The sequence below is a fragment of the Nanorana parkeri genome, unplaced genomic scaffold (genome assembly GCF_000935625.1).
Source record: "Nanorana parkeri isolate BGI_ZX_2015 unplaced genomic scaffold, ASM93562v1 scaffold1120, whole genome shotgun sequence".
Classification (NCBI taxonomy): Eukaryota; Metazoa; Chordata; class Amphibia; order Anura; family Dicroglossidae; genus Nanorana; species Nanorana parkeri.
Window position 1 is genome coordinate 177,797 of NW_017307388.1, and position 21,179 is coordinate 198,975.

Consider the following 21,179-nt stretch of genomic DNA (forward strand, 5'->3'; position numbering starts at 1 on the left):
CAGCACTGCCAAATTAGACCTCTGAGGAGCTTCTTTGTACACCCAGTGTTTTCCCAAAGCATCCCACGCATACAATAAACATGTGGAATGATTGAGTAAAGAAGCTTCACACTTTCATCCTCATAGCTCCATATTCCAAGCAACATCCTTCTGACATCATTGACCCTGCACTGACCCTATAGCAATGCCTGAGAGCATAAAAGTTAGAAGGCTAAAGAGGATTCCAATTCAGGCTTTCTTGCATGTAGAAAAGAAAAAACAGTTTAGAAACAAGCAATATATAACATGGAAAACATGGAAAGAGCAAACACTAAGCAGTCCAAAATAAATGGTCTCTTTTGTTTATCCTTCATTAAGGGATGCAGGATAAGCTGTTATTCTGATAAAATGGGTCATACTGCTACCTTCAGGAGGTTTGGACACTGTAAAAAAAAACAAAAAAAACATTAGGCCATCCCCATATAACCCCTACCTCCAAACCGTCATGCCTCAGTTTTTTTCTTTAAGCAAAACTTTTAATAAGCTACTTGAGCTGGTCTCTAAAAGCAGCTATCTAGACTGACTAATCCTCAGCGTTGGAGACTGCACCTGGACCCGGCTAGATGGAAGAATGCAGGGCTTGTCTGGAATGTGACCTTTGGGCACTGAGCTCTGCCCATGGTGCTATCCAGACCTTACTGTACTGTGTTACTACCCATGGCATTACTTTGTTGTGACCCTGTCTCTCATGACTCAGGGTCTCAGGGTTTTGGTTAAGATAATTTGAGTGCCCCTTGGGCCCCTTTTCTTGCGGTAACCGTTTAGCCGGAGGAACCTTAGTGCTCTAATATAGACAATATTGATAGCGCATGCACACCTTGTTTCTTTTGCTATCCTTCAGTTTAGAAGGGAGCATTTCCTGCAGCTACCACTGTTGAAGTGATTTCTGCTTCACTAGTTTCCCAGTCCTTTACATGCCTGCCTTCAATATTCTGGTTACCTCCAGCTTCCTATGATCAACACCAGCTCCTCTGGCTGGATTTGTGAATGCACACAGCCTTGCCTCACTCTCGGTCAGTAGCTGGTGCAACAAAACTTGTAACAGATGTTCAGAGAACAGTCCTGCTGCAGTGGGTTACCTTGTTCCACACCTCCCTGCTGCTTCAAGGAACAATTCACTAGTATCTTTAGAAGGATCCGATGCCTGTACAATAAATCCTGGATCCCCTATTTCTATATCCTCATCAGCAGCTTCTATGGCTACACTGACTAAGCCTGAAAACCCTTTAGTGTCTGCCAGGCCTCTTATTTTCCCTTCTGATTTTTTTATTCAGTTTGTGCAACGCTAATGGAAAATTCTGGGACACTGTGTTGCCATCAATGGTAAAACCTACTTACGGCTCTTCTGGGACCTAATCACCAACAAAGCCCTATTATCATCTCTGACTCTGAAGTAGAGCCCTTACAGACTGTTTCTACAGAGACTATGGGGGTTATTCACAAAGCTGCCGAAGGCGGGCGAGTGAATAACCCAGCCGAAGTGAAGTGAGCCGAACAACGTTCGGCTATTCACTTCTGGCTTGTACGGCTGATTTCACACTTAGGGGCCGAATAGCAATAAGTGAATAGCCGAGCGGCATTCGGCTTGGCTATTCTGCTCGATACCTCTGAGGTACTAAGCAGAATAGAAAATAAGTGAAATAAATGAAAAAAAAAGTTTAAAAATTGTTTTAAAATTTAGGAAAATGTAAAAAAAAATTAAAATAGTTTAAAGAAAATAAAAAAGAGAAAATTAAAAATAGTTTTAAAAAAACGACGGCAAAGAAGCCAGCAAAAGAAAAACAATTGGGCAGAGCTAGCAGTGTCAGCTAGCTCCGCCAACTGTTTCCTATTAGCCGACACCTGCCAGAGTCTTCTAGCAGAGTCTTCAGCCGACCTTTCTCCATGCTTCAGTTGTCACTGCGGCTCAGTAGAGCCGAAGCATATGCCTTTGGCTCGGCTGAGCCGCTTGGCTGCCTTCGGCTGCTGTACGGACTATTGTGAATAGCCCGTACAGCAGCTCTTCGGTTCGACTAAATCGAAGGGGTCCGGCGGTCAAAGAGAGCCAAAGAATCAGCCAAAGCTACGGCTGTATCCTTCGGTTCCATAGTGAATAACCCCCTATAATTCCTCAGATTTCTCATGACTCTGATATACACACAATTGTTTTTGATGTAGTATGCTCTGTTATGCATCTAGAAGATCAACTTGTTGTATCAGGTCTTTTTGGCTACTGGTAACACAAAGACATTCCCCACATCCTCTGTCCTTGAACAGTTCCTCTTTGGGAACTGGGAACATGCTTTACAAACATCTTCCTCTGGATAATGTACAGAAGCTTTTTCCTTTTGATAGGGAATTTCTTGATAAATTATCCCCACCCTTTGTGGACTTTTTTCACCATAAAATGCATCTGATCTCTCTAGGTGATGGGCCATTATTTTTTAATAACTTCCCTGATAAACAGTTGGACTCACTATTTAAATCCCAGTTAGAATTAACTGGAATAACTCTCCAGCAACTTACATTGTCTCAATGGATCACATTTTGCCTTTTTTCCATCTAACTAGGAGCAGGATCCCTGTTCCTTGTAACTTGCTAATCTGTAATTTCAGGCTCTTGACTTTAGTCATTGTGGACCTTTTGCAGGTATCTAAGTTGTTGTCTCACATGGCAGTGACTACAGCACTGTGGCTGTATGCTTGGAATATTTAAACAACATCTTATTAATTTGCCTTTTGAAGGAAGGCTCCTTTTTGGTCATGCATTTAACTCCTCTGGATTGTTGGGTTGGGTGCACACATTTTCAAGGAAGATACCTTGATGAAGTAGAAAAGTGGTGACATCATCACTGGGCACAGCCTGCACATAAAACAGAGTCCTGGGTGGAACTCAGCAGGTTTTCCCACTACAGGCTGCCTACCAAAAATTACAGGGTAGCATACACAAGACCAGTCACTGTGCACAGGGAGAGAGAGCAGCAGTGGACAGACTTTATTACAGGAAGCAAGCTCCTGCACAGAAGCAAAATACAGAAGTTGTTTCATGTTGGATTATTGCACAGATATACACAAAGGGCACCAACAGTGAAGTATGAATTCACAGGTCTCTTGTGTTTTGTATTTAGAGAATATTTATTTAACCTCCCTGGCGGTATTCCCGAGTCTGGCTCGGGGTGAATTTTCCATGCTAGGAGCGGTAACCCCGAGCACAGATTTCAGCTTTCAAATTACAGGGACCCTAATCTAATCCCCTTACATGCAAAGTTTCTTTAGTTTGCCTATTCAGCCTTATTAGTCTAAGCATTGAAAGTGTGATCTCCGTAACTTACAGTTGTGGCAAGATGGCAGTAACTCCAATCTCAGTGAGTCGGCAGACATTTGACTCAATCCAATGACACCTTGAAGATCGTTGAGAAGTTTAGTCCAAGCTGCGCAGATCTTTACAGCAGTTAACATAGGATAGGTCAAAAGATCATAATGTGATCCACTCAGCAAAGGTCATGTGGGTGAGATGCAGAGTGGAACATAATAAAGGGTGGAGCTATCTATCAGAAGAAAACTGAACTATGGGGAGAGGTGGAGACAAATACCAGTGACAGATAAAATAAATAATATTTAAAGGCATATCAGAATACATGTGTAACATGACAGTACCACAACATAACATCCACATCCTCTAAGTACATAACTAAATTGATTTTGTTTTCAGGACTGCCCACCTGGGTTCCAGGACTTCCGGGAGATGCAGTGTGCAGAATTTGACAATGTGGCATTTCGAGGCAAATACTATTCATGGAAAAGCTACAAAGGAGGCAGGTATCTCTATTAGAACAGTATCTTTACTAAGTGCTCTATGAGAAAACCACAAGCCTAACATGGAACGAAAAGCAGTGATGTGTATTTTCTGTTTGAACTCTGGGGGAAAATAATATGGAAATGTGCAATGCTATGGGCTTGCCTTCTAAGATTTTAAAAGGTTAAAGTAGTAAAAAGTTTAGTTTATATGATCCAGCAAAAAGTATTCCTTATTTGTTAAAAATATATCTTTTTACTTAACTGCCACCACTTTAGTGGTCTAAAACTCTTTCCTCTATAACGGGTCAGTGGAGAGTTTGTAAGTGATGTCATCCCTTATAAAGAGTTCTTTGTCTTGACATTGCTGAAGTATTAATTCGTTTGTGGATTGTACAGAATATTATGTGCCTCAAAAAGAGTCTCCAGGAAAATATAGAATCAGTTCAAGTTAATCTGGTGGGAAATGGAGAGAAGTATTTACTGATGTGTGCAATACAACTTATAATAAACACAGATACCTAATAATTATCGTAATCAACTTGCAATGAACAATAATTTACATAATGCCAAACATAAAAAGTGTTCCGTGCCACTTTTAAAGGGAATTGCCAGTTGGTTACTATGGAAAACTGTGAAAGAAAAAAAAATACTGATGCTTGCTATAGGTCCCTGGTTCTCAACTGGTGGGTCGTGACCCAAAAGTAGGTTGCAACCCTGTGTTCAATGGGTCGCTGCATGCCTTCCACTGCACTAGGTGAGAGGCTCCTAGCTCAGCACTGTCAGTTCTCACGCCGACCAGCCATTTAAAATATGCTGCCGGTGGGGAGTGTCATCTTGAAGTGGGGTGGGCTGGGGGTATGGTCGCACGGGAGCTCCATCCATACATGCATTGCTTACAGCTCCCTATGTGCCCTGCAGAGGTGCCTGAGCCAGAGTGGCGTTACATTCTCGCTCCCGACACCACAAGGGAGCTGTACAAGCGATGCACATATGGATGGAGCTCTGTCGCACTACAGCAGCCCACACTGGACCCAAGGCTAAGGATCCACTCCAGTTCTCATTAGGTAGGAAGACTGGATGGCTCTTAAAAAAAAAACATTTTTAAATATTTTTTGTTGTTGTGTGTATGTGCGTGTGCTAGAATGTGTCTGTGCGGGAGGTGCGTTGCCTTGCCATTCATTTGAATGGCACCCCAAAACTCGCCTCACACCTCGATCGCCCACACCAAAACGCACGGTACCGCAATGTTGTGCATTCCAATGCGATGCAACTTGGGTCACAACTTAATGACCAAGGACAAATGTGGGTCCTGAGGTTACACAGGTTGAGAACCACTGCTATAGGTAAAACAGTGAGAGAAGAACAAAGAAAGGTGTTCTGTGTCACTTTTAAAGGAAAGTACAATTTGTTTAACTTTGGGAAACACAGCAAGAGGAAGAAAATACTTAACAGTTTCTATAAGCAACAGGGTAAGAGAAAGAAAAATAAAAACGTATTCCTATGGGAGGAAAAAATGCTTTGAAAAGAAGGGGCTCTGGTGTAAATGGGGCATCTGAGGTGAAAGAGGGGCTTCTAGTATGAAAGGGAGGAACCCCTCTTTTTTGTGTTTTTGCAGGGGGCCTTCCCTTAAAAGCCATACCAGACCCCTATCTCAGATAAGAGTCTTGCATGGTTTTTGAGAGGCCATTTTTACATTTACATATTTCAAATTTTAACTCAAAAGAGTGCCAAGACTTAAAAAAAAAGGTTAAGAAATGCTGGCCTAAATACAGTGAGGGGAATTTATCAAAACTGGAGCAGACGAAATCTGGAGCAGATTTGCACTGCAACCATTCAGCTTCTCTCTCTCATTTTCAAATGCCAACTAAGCAAACTGAAGAGAGATGCTGATTGGTTGCCATGGGCAACTGCTGCAGTTTCTGTCTGCCCCAGTATGATAAATTCCCCCCTGTATGTCTATATGTAAAGTGCTAATCTTGCATAAAAAATGTATCAGCTGCTGTGCTTATAAGCAGACAATAAAAACTTTAAACAAAAATAAACACAGAACTATACTCACCTAAAAAATAGTGCTAGCTAATTAACCACACTGAATCACAATTTATGTAATGCCAAACAAAAAGAAACAGTTTATAAATAAAGTGCTCAGTGCCAAAAATAATTTGAAAACAAGTAAACAAAATATTATTATGCATCCAGAATCTCCTACATAGGAACACCTGTTCAATCAACACCCTGAATCAGGAGGCTCCTGATTAAATAGAAACTACACCACATTGTCCTTTACAGCCAAGTAATGTGCCATCTTAGCCTCTACTTGTATTGCAGTTGTTGCACATGTGATCAGCTACAACACCAGTCATTTTAAGGCTTGAAAAATTGATTGAGAGCTGAAATAAGTCAGCAGTGGCAGTGCAAATTTAACATCTCTGCTTTGGTGGTCAGTGGCAGTTCTGGTAAAGCTCCTGCCCTTAGTGGTCTGTGGCAGTCCTGTTACCCCCCCACACACCCCACACACCCACACACGTTGGTGGTCAATGCCAGTGCTGGTAACCCCCCATCTGTGCATAGTTGGTCAGTGGCTACTTCCCTCATTACGCTTTCTTGTGCCACTCTCTCCTTCCCCATCCGGCCAGGACTATACTTATACTGTCAGGTGGAGATCGCCTGGCTGTACTACAGGTGTTCTTTCAATACAGTATTGCAGAGAGCATTCCAGCACCCGGCACCCCACTGCCGCTCTGCAAACTGCCTATAGGTACCCAACAAGCGGCAGCCCAGCACACAATTGGCCTCACTCAGAGAGCCAGGCCACATTTTGGTCACCAGAAATCTATTTTTAAAGTCCTATATTCTAATCATCATATTGAAGAGTCAGAGTTCAATAGAGATAACCTGACACTTCATATATTTATACTAATAGGCTGTGAAAATGTTTGGACATCAAATGAATACAAATATTATTACCAAAACCTCATAAGAGGTAAAAGCCCGTAAATACAGTATGTTATTGTGAAGTATGTTTTATAAATCGAAATTAAAATACGATAAAAAACAGATCAATTAAAAAATAATAGCCTCTGCGGATACTCTTTTGTGTGTTGGTTTCGAATGTATTGTTAAAATTACTAGACCAAACAAAATGTAATAATGTGCCTTGCAGACTTTTCCACTAACACCAGAGTTGTAGCAAGCTTCTTTTTCTCCCGAGGCAAGAACAGAAAATTGTGCGCCCCCTCGATGTTTTTTGAGGAAAATAAACAAATAACAAGGAAATTAATTAAATCTGAACTGTTTATTTCTGTTACATATGAAACATAAAGATATGTAACTAAGCATGAATAACAACTTCATAAAAAAGAAACGTACAGTGTAGTTAAATAAGGTATCAAAATAGTGCTTTGGGTATTAATCTATTTATTTAGACTGTAAACAAACTTTAAATTGAAGAATTAATGTGTTTTTCATGGTAATTCATCCCTCAGAGATGTAACCATACTGCCAACTATAGAAGAATACAAGTCCCGGCAATACATTATACAGCAATGCAGAATACCACTAACTGTAGAGGAATACAAGTCCCATCAATACATTATACACTAATACAGAATGTAGAAAACAAAAGGGAACAGGGCGCCACCTCCATGTGTAAAATTGTTTATTAAGATAAATAAAACAAGGGATAAATGTGCTCACAAGCAAACGTTTTCATCACGCTTTATCAACAAACAAGAGGCCACATTGTCTGTTAACCCAACATGGTATTGCCCCGACTATGTAACACGGTTGCCTCTGGTCACATCACCGTCCACCGGCCGCAGTCAGCCAAGATTGATGCGTTTCAGGGTGTAGCCCACTTCATCAGAATCATAGCTTGCTTTCCCTGAGAGTGGGGTATAAAACTGTTTTCTATGTTCGTGGTGGAAGCCCCAGAGCCTTGGATGAGCAGCCTCTCAAGTCTGTGTGAAAAACTGTGATAAACTGTTGAAAACTTTGAGTATGCAGCAGCAAATGGATCGTTCAGCTGGTGTAACAGATCCCGTATACCTAACCCTCCGGCGTCTGAGACGAAGGGTGGCTCCGGCCCCCGTCCGCTGACATCACGCCGCTCCGCCTCCCTCTTCAGCTTAAGCCACAGTCTCTCACTTGTCCGGCGTTCCTGCAATGAATGCGGATGCTGGACAAGCTCTGAGCACCTCCGTTCTCCATCCTGAACTGCAGCTACTCCCTAGCTCCCTAGGCTGCTGAGACTCATAGTGCACGGCAAGCCTGAGACAGGTGCACAGGACTTCCCAGCCCCAGTCTCTACAGCCACTATTCAGCCTCACTGCATGGATGGATTCCTAAAACAGCAGTACAGCTAAACAGCAAGTATTTCCACCACCGCTGCTTATGTTACCAAAACCATTGACTTAAACTGTGATGTGAAGTTAACATTTCAGACTTGCTGCTGTTGCTAAGGGTTCATTCAAACTAATGACTTTCAGCTGTGATGTGAAGTTAACATTTCAGACTTACTACTGTTGCTACGCTTTCATTCAAAACTAAGGACCTTAAAGGAGAACTATGAGGTGAGTGCTTTGCACTCAGCCTCATAGTTCTAGCCGACCTAGTGACTATGAGACTGTCACAGGTCAGATCAGTAGATCAGGAGGTGAGCGAACACACAGCGGTCACCTCTCGATTCTGTCACAGCTCTCTGCCGTGACAGGGGAGGGGCTGGATTCCCCCTCCCCGCTCCGATCCACCAGAGCTGACTGGTGGATCGGACGGGGGAGGGGGCGGGTACAGCTGGCTCTGCCTCTAGATAGGCAGAGCCAGCTGTCACTCACGCAGCTGGGTGGATCCTGACATAATTGTCGGGATCCGCTTCAGCTGCGGCGCCTCAGTATACCGCGAGCAGTAGCTCGCGGTATACTGTGGCGTCTCAGTATACCGCGAGCTGTAGCTCGTGGTATACTGAGCATAGGGTGACGGGAGGACGCTAGTTTGTGTCCTCCCGTTACCCTAAGGAGAGCTATGGGGAAAAGCCTTAACCCCATAGTTCTCCTTTTAAGCTGTGATGTGAAGTTAACATATCAGATTTGCTACTGTTGCTAAGGGTTCATTCAAACTAATGACTTTCAGCTGTGATGTGAAGTTAACATTGCAACTTGTTGCTGCTGTTTATGTGTATTCAGACCTATTGACTTACAAACGGAATTCCGCAGCTGAGCTCCACCCCAGGCCATAAAGAGGTTTTACAGCTGGCAGCCATTAACGCCAAGAGTTAAAGAAAACTTTTTGACTAATACAGAATGGCACCGGCCTATTGAGGACTATAAATCCCAGCAATACATTATACAGAAATGCAGAATACCGCCAACTATAGAGAAGTACAAGTCCCAGCAATACATTATACAGCATTGCAGAATACCACCAACTGTAGAGGTAAAAAAAAAGTCCAAGCAATACATTATACAGCAATGCAGAATGGCACTGGCTATAGAGGACTACAAGTCCCAGCAATACGTTATACAGCAATGCAGAATGGCACCCGCTATAGAGGACTACAAATCCCAGTAATACAATATATAGCAATGCAGAATAATATGAAGCTATGTACTCTGTATTGCTCCAGACTCGCAGCCTGATATTTCCAGGGTCAGTGGGGGCTCTCGGGTGGTCAGTGTGGGCTCTCGGTGGTCAGTGTGGGCTCTCTGTGGTCAGTGTGGGCTCTCTGTGGTCAGCGTGGGCTCTCTGTGGTCAGTGCGGGCTCTCTGTGGTCAGTGCGGGCTCTCTGTTGTCAGTTGGGGCTCTCTGTTGTCAGTTGGGGCTTTCTGTGCTCAGTGCAGCCGCTGCAACCCTGGTAGTTCTGCCACTGGCATGAGTATCAACCACTGCGGGAGGAAGCTGTGGAGGGTTGGCCTACTGGGAGCTGTAGTCCCAGGAGTCAATGTCAGTGCCTTGGTGGTTGATAGGGCCCCTTTACTCCTGTCAGTGCCCCCCAAGTGGCAGAACTAATAGAGTTGAAGCAGTGTGACCGCGCCCTGGAGTTCCGCCACTTGGATGGGCCTGGACAGGAGGAAGAGGGTCACATTAACCACTAAGACACTGACATTGCCTCCTGGGACTACAGCTCCCAGCAGGCTGATGCTCCACAGCTCCTTCCCACAGTGGTTGATATGGGGCGTAGTATAAAGCCGTGAGACACTGCATGCAAAGCTGTGCAGAGCGAAGCAAAGCTGTCAGGAGCTTCGCATGCAGTGTGTGAGCCGAGTGCAGTAAGACAAAAGATTGCATCTTTAGCCAATCGGCTCGCATGTAACAACCGAATGTCCTTCGCATCTTGACGCGTGGGTTTATATGCATGAGCTGATTGGCTGAAGATTACATTTTTCATCACGGCACGCTCAGCTATGCAAGCTCTCACAAGCTGACGTGCAGGAGAGACAATGCACAATGGTGCATTAAGACAAGACAATTGTGCATACACAATGCACGCAAAGGCAAAGCGCCACCGCTCCGCAGTTTGCGTGCAGTGTGTCACAGCCTTAAGGGTGTAGGTGGGGTAGTTTGCGAGGTGGGGGGGGAGAGAGATATCAGTGGGAGGGGGGGGCAGGAACTTCATCAATTACAGCTGTTTTAAAAAATAGTTTTCTCTCTATTATTTTAATCAGGGCTTAAAATTTCTACTCGCCTGCTTGCATTTGGCAAGTGGAAATGCAGTGCAGGCGAGTGGAAATTCAGTCAGGCTTGTGGTCACGGATGCAAGCCTGATTTGTGGGAGCACCTGCTCCTGGTTAGGCTGTCTGTGCTTTCAGCCGCAGCTCTTCACTGAGCTCCGGCCGAAAACAAAGTGATTAGTAAGGTCTGCAGAGAACGCTCAATGGGGACAGTATGGAGTCCATACTGTCCCCATTGAGCACCCCCCCACATAATTTTCTACTATAATTTAAATAATAGATAAAACTCTTGTATTACATACTAGTATGGAGGCAGGTACACAGGTGTCACACACAGATACTACTATCAGTATATCACTCCCCTTCTTCTCCATCACTTCTTTGGGCCACGCCACCCTCCAACTGGCGGAATACCAGGGTCCTGGCTGCGCCCCCACCCAGCCTGCGCCCAAGGTGAGTGCTTCGCTACGGCTCTGCCTAACACCCTGTCCTGTACTCATGTTCATGGACTTAAATATCTTATTTTAACCAACCTAATACAGCTGCATTAATGGAAGACAGCCTACAGCATTTATACAACAGTGTAGAATTTGACATTGTATAAAGTATGTATAACATATTCTGCACCTGTCTCTCGGTCTTCCATGTAAAATGTTTGCTATGTGTTTATTTCACACCCATGTGTCAAGCCGCCCTTCACGAATCATCCATTCAATGTTCTGTTCACCCCACCTCCTCCCCTCACTTGCTTGTTGGGGAATTTTCCCCCTGGGAGATTCAGCATACTATTTCAACAGTGGAAGATTTAGCTGAAATGCTCAGCTCAGCGCATTCCTGAAGGGAGAGTGCAGAGGTGCAAAGGGAAAATGAGGCTGGGAACAAAGCTTATCTACACCAGATGCAGCTAAATCCTTCCAGAGATCAAGAGTACAGGGAACCTTGTCTACACAAGACAAGTGTATAGAACCCAACACACTGATACACAAGAATCAGCATGTACTCATAACTGACTTTATACTTTAACACGTCTAAAATTCTGAGTTGTAATCATTTGGCTTACAATATAATAGTATGTTTATCATTAGCAAAATCTAGATCAAGTTTTTGTCAGCATAAACCACATCTGGATCTGGAATGCCTAGGCCTCTCTGACACGGTGGCCCAGCAGTTTGACAAAGAGCAATTGCTATAATATTCTCATTCACAAAGACAGCTGCTTTGTGTCCCCAGTCTCAGTATTGGCTCAAAAATCTTAGAAGGCTTTGTTAGATGTAGTGCAGATTTTGTATTTCTATAACTAACTTAACTAATTATCCTAAACTGTATGTATAGCCAAAACTTTTTTTCAGACTTTTGGATAGGGTAGGAAAGGAAAACCCCCATCAGGTTTTTTTTTTGCTGTCTTTGTACGACTGGATACATTTTCCTTCACTTCCTGCCCTACAGATGCAACCAGACCTTAGAGGAAATACCCCCGAATAAGTGGCCATATATATATAATCTAATTGTACATTCTCTGAACATTCTCCTCTAGTAATACGAGGACATATCTAAACAATTTATTCAATTTGTATTCAAACAAGCAAGCCATTGCACTACATAGTTGTTGGTAGAGGTAAAGGAAAGAAAATTGTACAGTTAGATTCCCCATTGGAAGATTTTCCCTCACCTGTGAACAACTGTAAACTTTTGGATCCCCCACACACACACACTTTCATTGTCGGTAACATTAGAGGTGTATATCTTCCCAGAGGGGACACAGACAGCAAAAAAAGATTTTAACCCTTCCACTCTACCAAAATCTTAAAGAGCTTTTGCCTACGCTTTAAAATACCAATATATATTTGTATTGAGAAAATTAGCTGAAACTTTCAAACGAAAGCCTAACAAATATAGTAACAACAGAGAACTCACAAAGCTGGCTTACAAACCAGTCACAGTGTATCGTTACTTTTAGTACAGAAATAGTAATGCACTAAACACATTTATCAAAAGTACAATACTTGAAAATGCTGAGTGAAGGAGATGTAGAAGGTCAATTCTCCCTAGTTTGGTTTCCTGTGCTTTTCACAGCACAGTGCTTTAAGAACGGTAAGGCCTCATTCACACACGAATCAGCCTGCGCATACAGCTCCGTGCTCCGAGCTGCGTGCGGGGCCGTACCAAGTAGCTGCCTGGAAGGACAGGTGCTGCGTGTGATTAGAACGCAGCCCCCGTCCTTCTCTATGGGGCTACGCGGCCGTACGCCCCCTACGCTCACCTCATTTGCAGGTCCGTAGGGGTGCGTGTGATCATATTCATACGCCGCTGGAATGGAACATGTATGCGTCCCGGCCAGAAAACCCGCACCCCTACGGACCTGCAAATGAGGTGAGCGTAGGGGGGCATACGGCCGCGTAGCCCCATAGAGAAGGACGGGGGCTGCGTTCTAATCACACACAGCACCTGTCCTTCCCAGCAGCTACTTGGTACGGCCCCGCACGCAGCACGGAGCTGTACGTGCAGGCCGATTCGTGTGTGAATGGGGCCTTAGGCAATAGGCATGCATCTATTCATGCAGCTTCAGTAATAAATATCTTATAGAACTTTGCAAACCTTGCTCAGTTGCCTACCCAGAAATACAGGCTCATGGGTTGCAAATGCACTGTAAAACCGTATACTGTAAAACTGTGTCCCAAATTTGCTTCATAAATGTCCCCAAATGAATGCAAAGGTGGGAATCATAGGAGATGTAGTTATCCAGCAGGTGCGCATCACTAGGAAGTAGCAAAAGGAACTCGCCTACATTTCCTCCCTATGCACAGCCTTTAATTAGATTATAGCTACATCTCCAAGGCATATTCTTTCTTTACACAGGCATTAGGAGCATAGAAACTCAATTTATATCCTGTGAAACAAATGAGGAATGCCCCTAACTGATAATAGCCATGATCAGGATTCAACTCTAAGAATAATATTACATTCCTAAGAATTTAGTTATATTTTCTATGCAAAAGAGTTTTGATAGATATAAAAGTCTTGCAATTAAGTAACTGTTTACACTTTATGACAAGGATTTTGTAACCTTATAGTGTGAGCATTATTCTGTTTAAGGCCAAATAAGAGAGTTATCCTAAATGACAGACATGTATAATTGTAGGTGGGGTAAAGGCTTGTTCACTCAACTGCTTGGCGGAAGGCTTTAACTTCTACACAGAGAGAGCGGCAGCTGTGATAGATGGAACACCCTGCAGACCAGAGTCCTATGATATCTGTGTTAATGGAGAGTGCAAGGTACGTATGATGATTAGATTATTTATAATCCCTTTATAGTGCATCTGTACTAAAAGTAACATTACTTGTCCTAACTTAAGTAACAATTAAAAGCTATCCAAGTTTGTTTTACATCTAAAATTGCAGAAACATATTAAGACATTTATGTTTTAGCTCTTGTCTGTTGTCCCCTTCTCTTCTTCAACATGTCATGTCTAAACAGTAGGCAAAACAAGAGGAAAATAGCTAGCTCCCAAGATACAATGTGAGCTTTCCTTTCCATGCTCATATAAGCTGTCCAGACATTAAGCCTACTGTAGTGGAGCAGGTAGGCAAAGATACATAATTTATGAAGTTGTGGAGTTCTGACAACCATAATAGCTACTCTGGCATGGCAAGGATATCAGGTAGAATAGTAATTGGTTACAGTTTACTGATTAGACATTTGTCACTAGAACATGTGTGACTATTAGAAGATTTCCCTTCACTACCTGTTCAGATCACAGCTTTAAAATTTTGTATTTCCCATAAAGTTCAATGGTATCAATGGTCACCAGGACAAACAGAATGAATCTTTCTAAAGAACACACACAGAACAATAGCAACCTGCAGGAGTTTTAACACTTCCATACTTACACTTCCAAAAATAAAATGGGCTTTAACAAAATTTAACAATTTGTGTGTTCCAATATTGAAAAATGATTATGGCTATTATTTTGGTGTCTTCTGACCTCAAATGGTAATCTTTACACTCTGACCCACTTCTTTTTTTAAACAAATACATTTCTAGCACATATAGATCATATTTCATTTTAAGTATACTAGGCAGAGATTAAACTGCTTCCATCCAGCGTATCCCCTTGCACCTTAAAACCCATCAGTAGTGACAAAACATCTTTTTCACACTATAAGGGTCTTTGCTTAATGACACATAGAGTTTATGAATGTTTAAGCCCAACTCCAATTGTCATTTTGCAAAATAGCCGTTAAAGTAAACCTATGATTCCACCATGCAGGGCAAAAGCAAGAAGTTTGGCTCACTCCCAAGTAGCACTCTGTTCTGCTACTGCGAGTGAGAAAAGTACTGTGTAAGCTCCAAACTACATTATTTAGAGCTTACATAGGGCTTCCTGCACCCATGTGACCATACAGGGCCAATCAATAGCAGTGCAGGGCCAGCACTAGTGTTGTCACATGAGAGTAAGATGGGTGCTCCTCCATACTCAGGAGTACTATAGGGGGGCATTAAATGCTTCACTTTGCATGGACAAAGCACAGGTTTGCTTTAAGCTGTATCACTTGCTGGCTTTAGTCCACCTCTTGGTCTCCAGAGGGGAGATATCCCCACCAGGCTTCATAATTTTGCCAATGCACAGTAGTTATTCAACTGCTGCTGGAGCCATAATGAAAATCCTGGTACTTCTGAGTATGAGACACCCACGCATGCTCCCCTACCCTCCTGTTGTGCAGCACCCAGATGGAAGTAAGAGAGGAAAATATAGACACCAGAGGGTCACTTTTATACAACGGGGGATGGAGAGGTTTGGGAAGTTTGATAATAGTAAACTTCTCAATTGAGGAAGGTGCAGGAAAATCTGGCCACTGTTGTCTACATATAAGAAGCTGACAAACAATTCAATCACGTGGTTCCAGCCCAAAATATCATTGATGGTTAGAGTTGGTATCTAACAATCTTAGGAAGGTACGAGCTATGCTTTTCAAAAGTAATGTAACATGTGGACATTTTTTTATTCTTTTTTAACAATAGCACGTGGGCTGTGATCGAATCTTAGGATCTGATGTTAAGGAAGACAAATGTCGCGTGTGTGGAGGAGATGGCAACTCATGTGAGACCATTGAGGGAATCTTCAACCAGTCTTTGTTTGAGGGAGGTGAGAAAAAATAGTCAATCGTAGAAGCTGAGTTGCATCGCCTAAAAGGAGAGATTACAACTAAATTATTACATTTATTTTTCAAATGGATGGGCCCTTGATGTCTCAATGTTTCGCCTGGTAGTAAACACAAACTTTCATTTCCATAGAAATGTATTAATTGTACAAATTAAAGAGTTACATAAGGTAGCATACGTCATGCAGAATTATAAACCATTTATTTGCGGAAAGTATAGTTAGTAGGGCATAAAATCTAATCTCAGTAACACGAAAAATCAGTATCAAACAGTTAACATCTATGTTAATATGAAATTATAAATTAAATTTCAGTAGTTTCCCTATGCCGTTACCAACATATTAGGTGAAGAAAAAAAATCAGACCTCAGATGTTCCATTTCATAAGGTGTAGACCTGCATTACTCTCACTTTGTTTATATCCTTTTCCTCTAAGCCAGCTAAATACACTATTGCGTCTGTACTAATACTAGTACAGGCTGCATAGACCTATGGACCCTTTATGGAAATGTAATTTACAATTTCAGATAACGTCCATTTCAAATTTTATTCCTTTATACGTTTATTGGTACATTGAAATTGTTCAGTTCCCCAAAAGAGGGATCAGATATAATGAACAAGACAATATATATACAGTAATATAAAAAGTACATGAGGTTCCTGCAAGCACTAGTACACAAAGGAATTGTTTGCTGCTGTGAAGCTTTATTTGTCCTTACAAAGCCCCATCATCTTCACTTCACTGAGTTACAGCTGTCACAGAAAGCTACATCTCTGCATCACATATCAGTAGAATGATATGAAGTTAAAGGAGAACTATGAGGTGAGTGCTTTTCACTCACCTCATAGTTCTAGCCGACCTGTGACAATGAGACTGTCACATGTCAGCTCAGTAGATCGGGAGGTGAGCGAACACATACCGGGTTCGCTCACCTCTCGATCCTCTCATGGCTCTCTGCCGTGACAGGGGGAGGGGCTGGATTCCCCTCTCCCCGCTCCGATCTGCCAGCGCTGACTGGCGGAACGGACGGGGGAGGGGGCAGGTACAGCTGGCTCTGCCTCTAGATAGTCTAAGTCGGGATCCCCTCCGGCTGCGGCGTCTCAGTATACCGCGAGCTGTAGCTTGCGGTATACTGAGCCTAGGGTGACGGGAGGACGCTAGTTTGTGTCTTCCCGTTACCCTAAGGAGAACTATGGGGAAAAACACTGACCCCATAGTTCTCCTTTAAGTTCCAGTCCACAGGAGGTAATTACATGAATACACAATACCAACTGCGTACAAAAAAACTGTGCGCATAGCTTTGTTGCTATTACCTATACTATACCTATTATACTCAGCAATAAGCAATAAAGTCATTAGCTGCAGCACTACCTGTCAGAGCTGTGCCTGCCCTGACATGTGACACCCCACACATTCAGTAGTTTCCTGAAAAATGGGCATATGTGTTGATGAAGGTGGCACTATGTGGTGTCCTGCTGTGTCCAGAGATTTCCTGCCCCATTGTTGTACTTGCCGTCCATCCACATCCCCATTGTGTCCATTTTTCACATATACCTGCTGTACCGCATTTCTCAAGGTGAGGTTAGGTCCTGGTCCTACTATATTCTCTGTTCACTATCAGCTCTTGCCCCTTCTACACTGGTATCTGGTCTGCCAACACTAACTCCCTGTGTTGTATGTTCTATAGTGCAGAGTACTCTGGATTATTTCTGTGTCCGGACAGGCACACTTTTGCTAATTTTAGATAAAATGCTGGTGGGGGGAATCGTGGAGCCGTACAGTTATTAGAGAATTACTTCACCTAATTTTAAAGCACTTCAGTTCTAAATAATTGTTTGTTGTTTCCAAGCAGACGTTGGTCTGTACAGCCATTGGCGTACCTTCCGTGAAGGCTACAGCATAGTAGACTTCTAATCTATGATTACAAATGGGCCTGTTAATCCCTATTGTCGTTATTCACCTACAGTTAACACTATTTTACTTCTAGCTCCTAGGGAAAAACACTGGGAAATGTCCCATCTAACTTTCCTATGCAGGTAGAGGTTTGTATGCCATTATCAGGAACATTTCTGTATACAGTTTTTATAGCACATTCAAGAAGATCTCCAGAAAAAATTTTTGTTAACCCTTTGCAGTGGGGCTACCCCCGCACTGCAAAGGGTTAAGTGCTCGTTTGTGCCTAGGAAATAAAATAGCAAAGTTACACTCACCTAAGGCTATAAACCGGCCAGCTGTCACAACGCTCCCTCCAGCCTTTCTCCTCCTCCACAGTACATTGGAATCTTCCTTAGCGTCCTCACATCTATACACTGTGTATAGAACATGATGATTTCCAGGACCTTAGACCAGTGCAGAGGATGGGGAGAGACACAAGGAGGACCGGTCTAAGAAGAATCCGGCTCGGAGCTTTGGGTGAGTATATCTTTTTTTTAAAATCTAGACACAAATGAGCATTTAACCCTTGCAGTGTGGGGGGAGCCCCACTGCAAGGGTAAATAAAAAAAATTCCTGGAGTTCTTCTTTAAAGAAATCTGGCCAATATAACTCCATGCTACTTACCATTGTTCCTGATTTTCCTATCGTTTTGAGCAATGATTTGTGCATTACCTGTACAGTACATTTAGATATAAGGTCAGTGATCCAGAAGTTCCTCTCATTCCCTGATCTTCCAGACACCATCCCCATCCCGTATGCATGTACTTGTAATTGCAGGATGTCTGAAAGTGAAACAGATGCAGTGTGAATGTGAGCTATGCCCTTACACGATTGAGTGTTATGTCCAACATCTCTCTTACAGCTTGTTCCTCTCTCTCCCTCCCCCATTTCTCAAGGATATGAGGAGGTTATCTGGATTCCAAAAGGTTCTGTCCATATTAACATTAAACAGCTCAACCTTTCACAAAACCACCTGGGTAAGTAGATTTAAAACCCACTCATGGTCATCTTATTCATACATCAGTTAACAGTATCTATTTAGTAAACCAAGAACCAATATGGTCAAACATGGGCCAGTCTGGTTAGTGGTGGACAACGGAAACTGTGCAATATTGGGCCACAAACTCATTGGCCAAATCGAAAAGTGTTGCATAGCCTGCTTTTTATTGGAGCACAGCTGCCATGGCTCTATGATGAGCTCAGTCAGACTTGTCCTTAGAATCACTAAAGTGAATATATAGACCAAACCTTTTTGTTTGTTTGTTTAGATAGAATAGGGTATGTAAAAAAAACCCTGTCATTTTTTATTTGTTTGTTTGCTGCTCATGTCATGTTAGGGAAAGTTCCCTTTACTTCCTGTCCTAGAAACACTGCAGGAAGAGAAAGGAAATCTCTCCAAAGTGTGGGGAAGTACCCTCTTAGACAGATGTCATTGGAACAGGTGTTCCCATTAAACATTTTCTCCACACCCTCTGTTCCAGTGACAAGCATACAAATTTGGATTTCCTGTCACTTTCTGTTCTGGTGACAATGGTCACCAGGACAAACGGAGATGGTGAATCTCCACAGCAGGGACACAGACAGTAACAGAAATTTTACAAGGGTTCTATCCTTTCCCTACCAGGAATCATAGTTCATAGGTTGCCTAAGTCACATCCAGCACCTAAGCCTGACCATAGATGGGTGTTTTCTTAAATCAATATAATATAAGATTTAAACTCCTCTCTATATCTAGATCTATATGACAGAAATAGCATATGGAGGTCTATGTTCTCAACCAGAGGTACAGTAGGTGCTCTTTCCAACCACAAGTACAGTAGGTATGGTTCCCAAGCACAGGTACAGAAGGTGCTGTTCCTTAGGCCCCATGCCTGGGAGGGGTGGCAATGTGACCATATTTCATGCTACACCCTAAATATAGGTGAAACATGAAACGTGGTCAGAAAGGTAAATGTAGCTTTCAAAGATAAGCTTCCATGTTTATAAATTTCTATTTGCCCTCATTTCTATGATAAACATTTGAGGAAGGTCAACTATGGCCAGACTGTTGTATTGCAATATAAGAGACTTTTTAGGGCAGTATATTGCATAGATTGATTTACAAGAGACTGCAGTACCATACAGATGTACCAAGAAAGTCCTGCTCCACCTGGAAATGTATATGAAACTGAATCTAAAACAATATATTTGAACTTCAGTTCTACCATACCCCCAACAGGTAGTGTATTCTGGATTTTATTCACATTCCACATGTGATTTAAATGGCATCACCTATTGCAGTGGTGGCGAACCTTGGCACTCCAGCTGTTTTGGAACTACAAGTCCCATGAGGCATTGCAAGGCTCTGACAGACATAACTCCCAGAGGCAGATGCATGTTAGGATTTGTAGTTTTGGCACAGCTGGAGTGCCAAGGTTCGCCACCACTGACCTATTGAGTAATGGGCACAACCCTTTTCTCCATTGAAAAGCCTGAAGATAACACCAGTTGAAAGAACTGAAGTACTAGAGCCCAAAACTGAGCATTTTCTGAACTTTGCCACTTACAATACTTTCAGGATAGTATAAGCAGTTCAGCAGTTTACTTTTTTCCTAGGCTTCATTCACATGGTAAAGGTGCGCTGTTGATGTGCGGGTTTTTCCGCCCCCCAGCCTCCCACTGAAATGTCAGCACTGCAGCAGCACAGAGCCGTATGCATTGCAGCAGCCACAAGGCTTCGCCTCACAGCAAAAAATCAACAGCATGTCGCGTTTGTCTAATGCACCAATTGAAATGAATGGGACCACACCGAAACCGCATACCCATGCGCGTACTTCAATAGAAAATCCCATTGGGATTTAAAAAAAACTGCATTTAGGAGATGGCATTATTGCCGGGCAGTGGTTGCTTTTCAAAGGGCAGTGGAGACTATAGCCCATCTGAACTAAACTTTAGAGAAGCTCTTATAAAGTGACTTATTTTTAAATAATCTCTGTCATCTGTATATTATTGTCTGCATGCTGTTTCTGTTTCTGTCTTATAACAAATGTATTTGCAAAACACGCTATATTTTGGAAATGTGCTGCTTTATTCTAAAATGATTATTTATTGTTTATTTAAAACAAAAAAGCTGAGAGAACTTTTTTTTTTAACAGCCCTGAAGGCAGAAGGAGGAGATTACTTTATTAATGGCAGACTCCCTCCAGATGCCCCAAAAAGGTTTGATGCAGCTAGAACAGCCTTTCACTACAAAAGACCCCAAGATGAGCCGGAATCACTGGAGGCTTTAGGGCCTACTAATACAACTTTAGTTGTTATGGTAAGCAATTCAATGTGCACATAACCAGGAGACATAAGACATAAGGGTCCTCCAGATTGAAAGCATTATATTTACATTATTCTTTTACTGAAGCAGCTGCTCCTGGCCACCACTAGAGGGAACTGAATGTAAGAAGAATGACAGACTGTTCTTTTATCCCACAACAAAGTCCATCTCTTTTCTGGCAACCCTAGCTCTGTAAATGATTGTAATCTGGCTCACATAGTGTAGAGTATGCAACCAAAAAAAAACAATTTGAGCAGGATCACTAAAGTGTACAAATCCCCCCCCCCCGAAGGACGAACG

At 42.6% G+C, this 21,179-nt stretch overlaps 1 protein-coding gene across 1 annotated transcript in view; it reads left to right on the forward strand.

Annotated features, from left to right (window-relative positions):
• ADAMTS10 (ADAM metallopeptidase with thrombospondin type 1 motif 10) overlaps positions 1 to 21,179 on the forward strand; it is a 66,188-nt gene that overhangs the window by 32,238 nt on the left and 12,771 nt on the right. Inside the window, exons 14-18 of the mRNA XM_018567954.1 lie at positions 3,730 to 3,832; positions 13,620 to 13,753; positions 15,501 to 15,624; positions 18,472 to 18,552; positions 20,710 to 20,873. Of these exons, the coding sequence (XP_018423456.1) occupies positions 3,730 to 3,832; positions 13,620 to 13,753; positions 15,501 to 15,624; positions 18,472 to 18,552; positions 20,710 to 20,873 (606 nt within the window). The remainder of the gene's footprint in view (positions 1 to 3,729; positions 3,833 to 13,619; positions 13,754 to 15,500; positions 15,625 to 18,471; positions 18,553 to 20,709; positions 20,874 to 21,179) is intronic.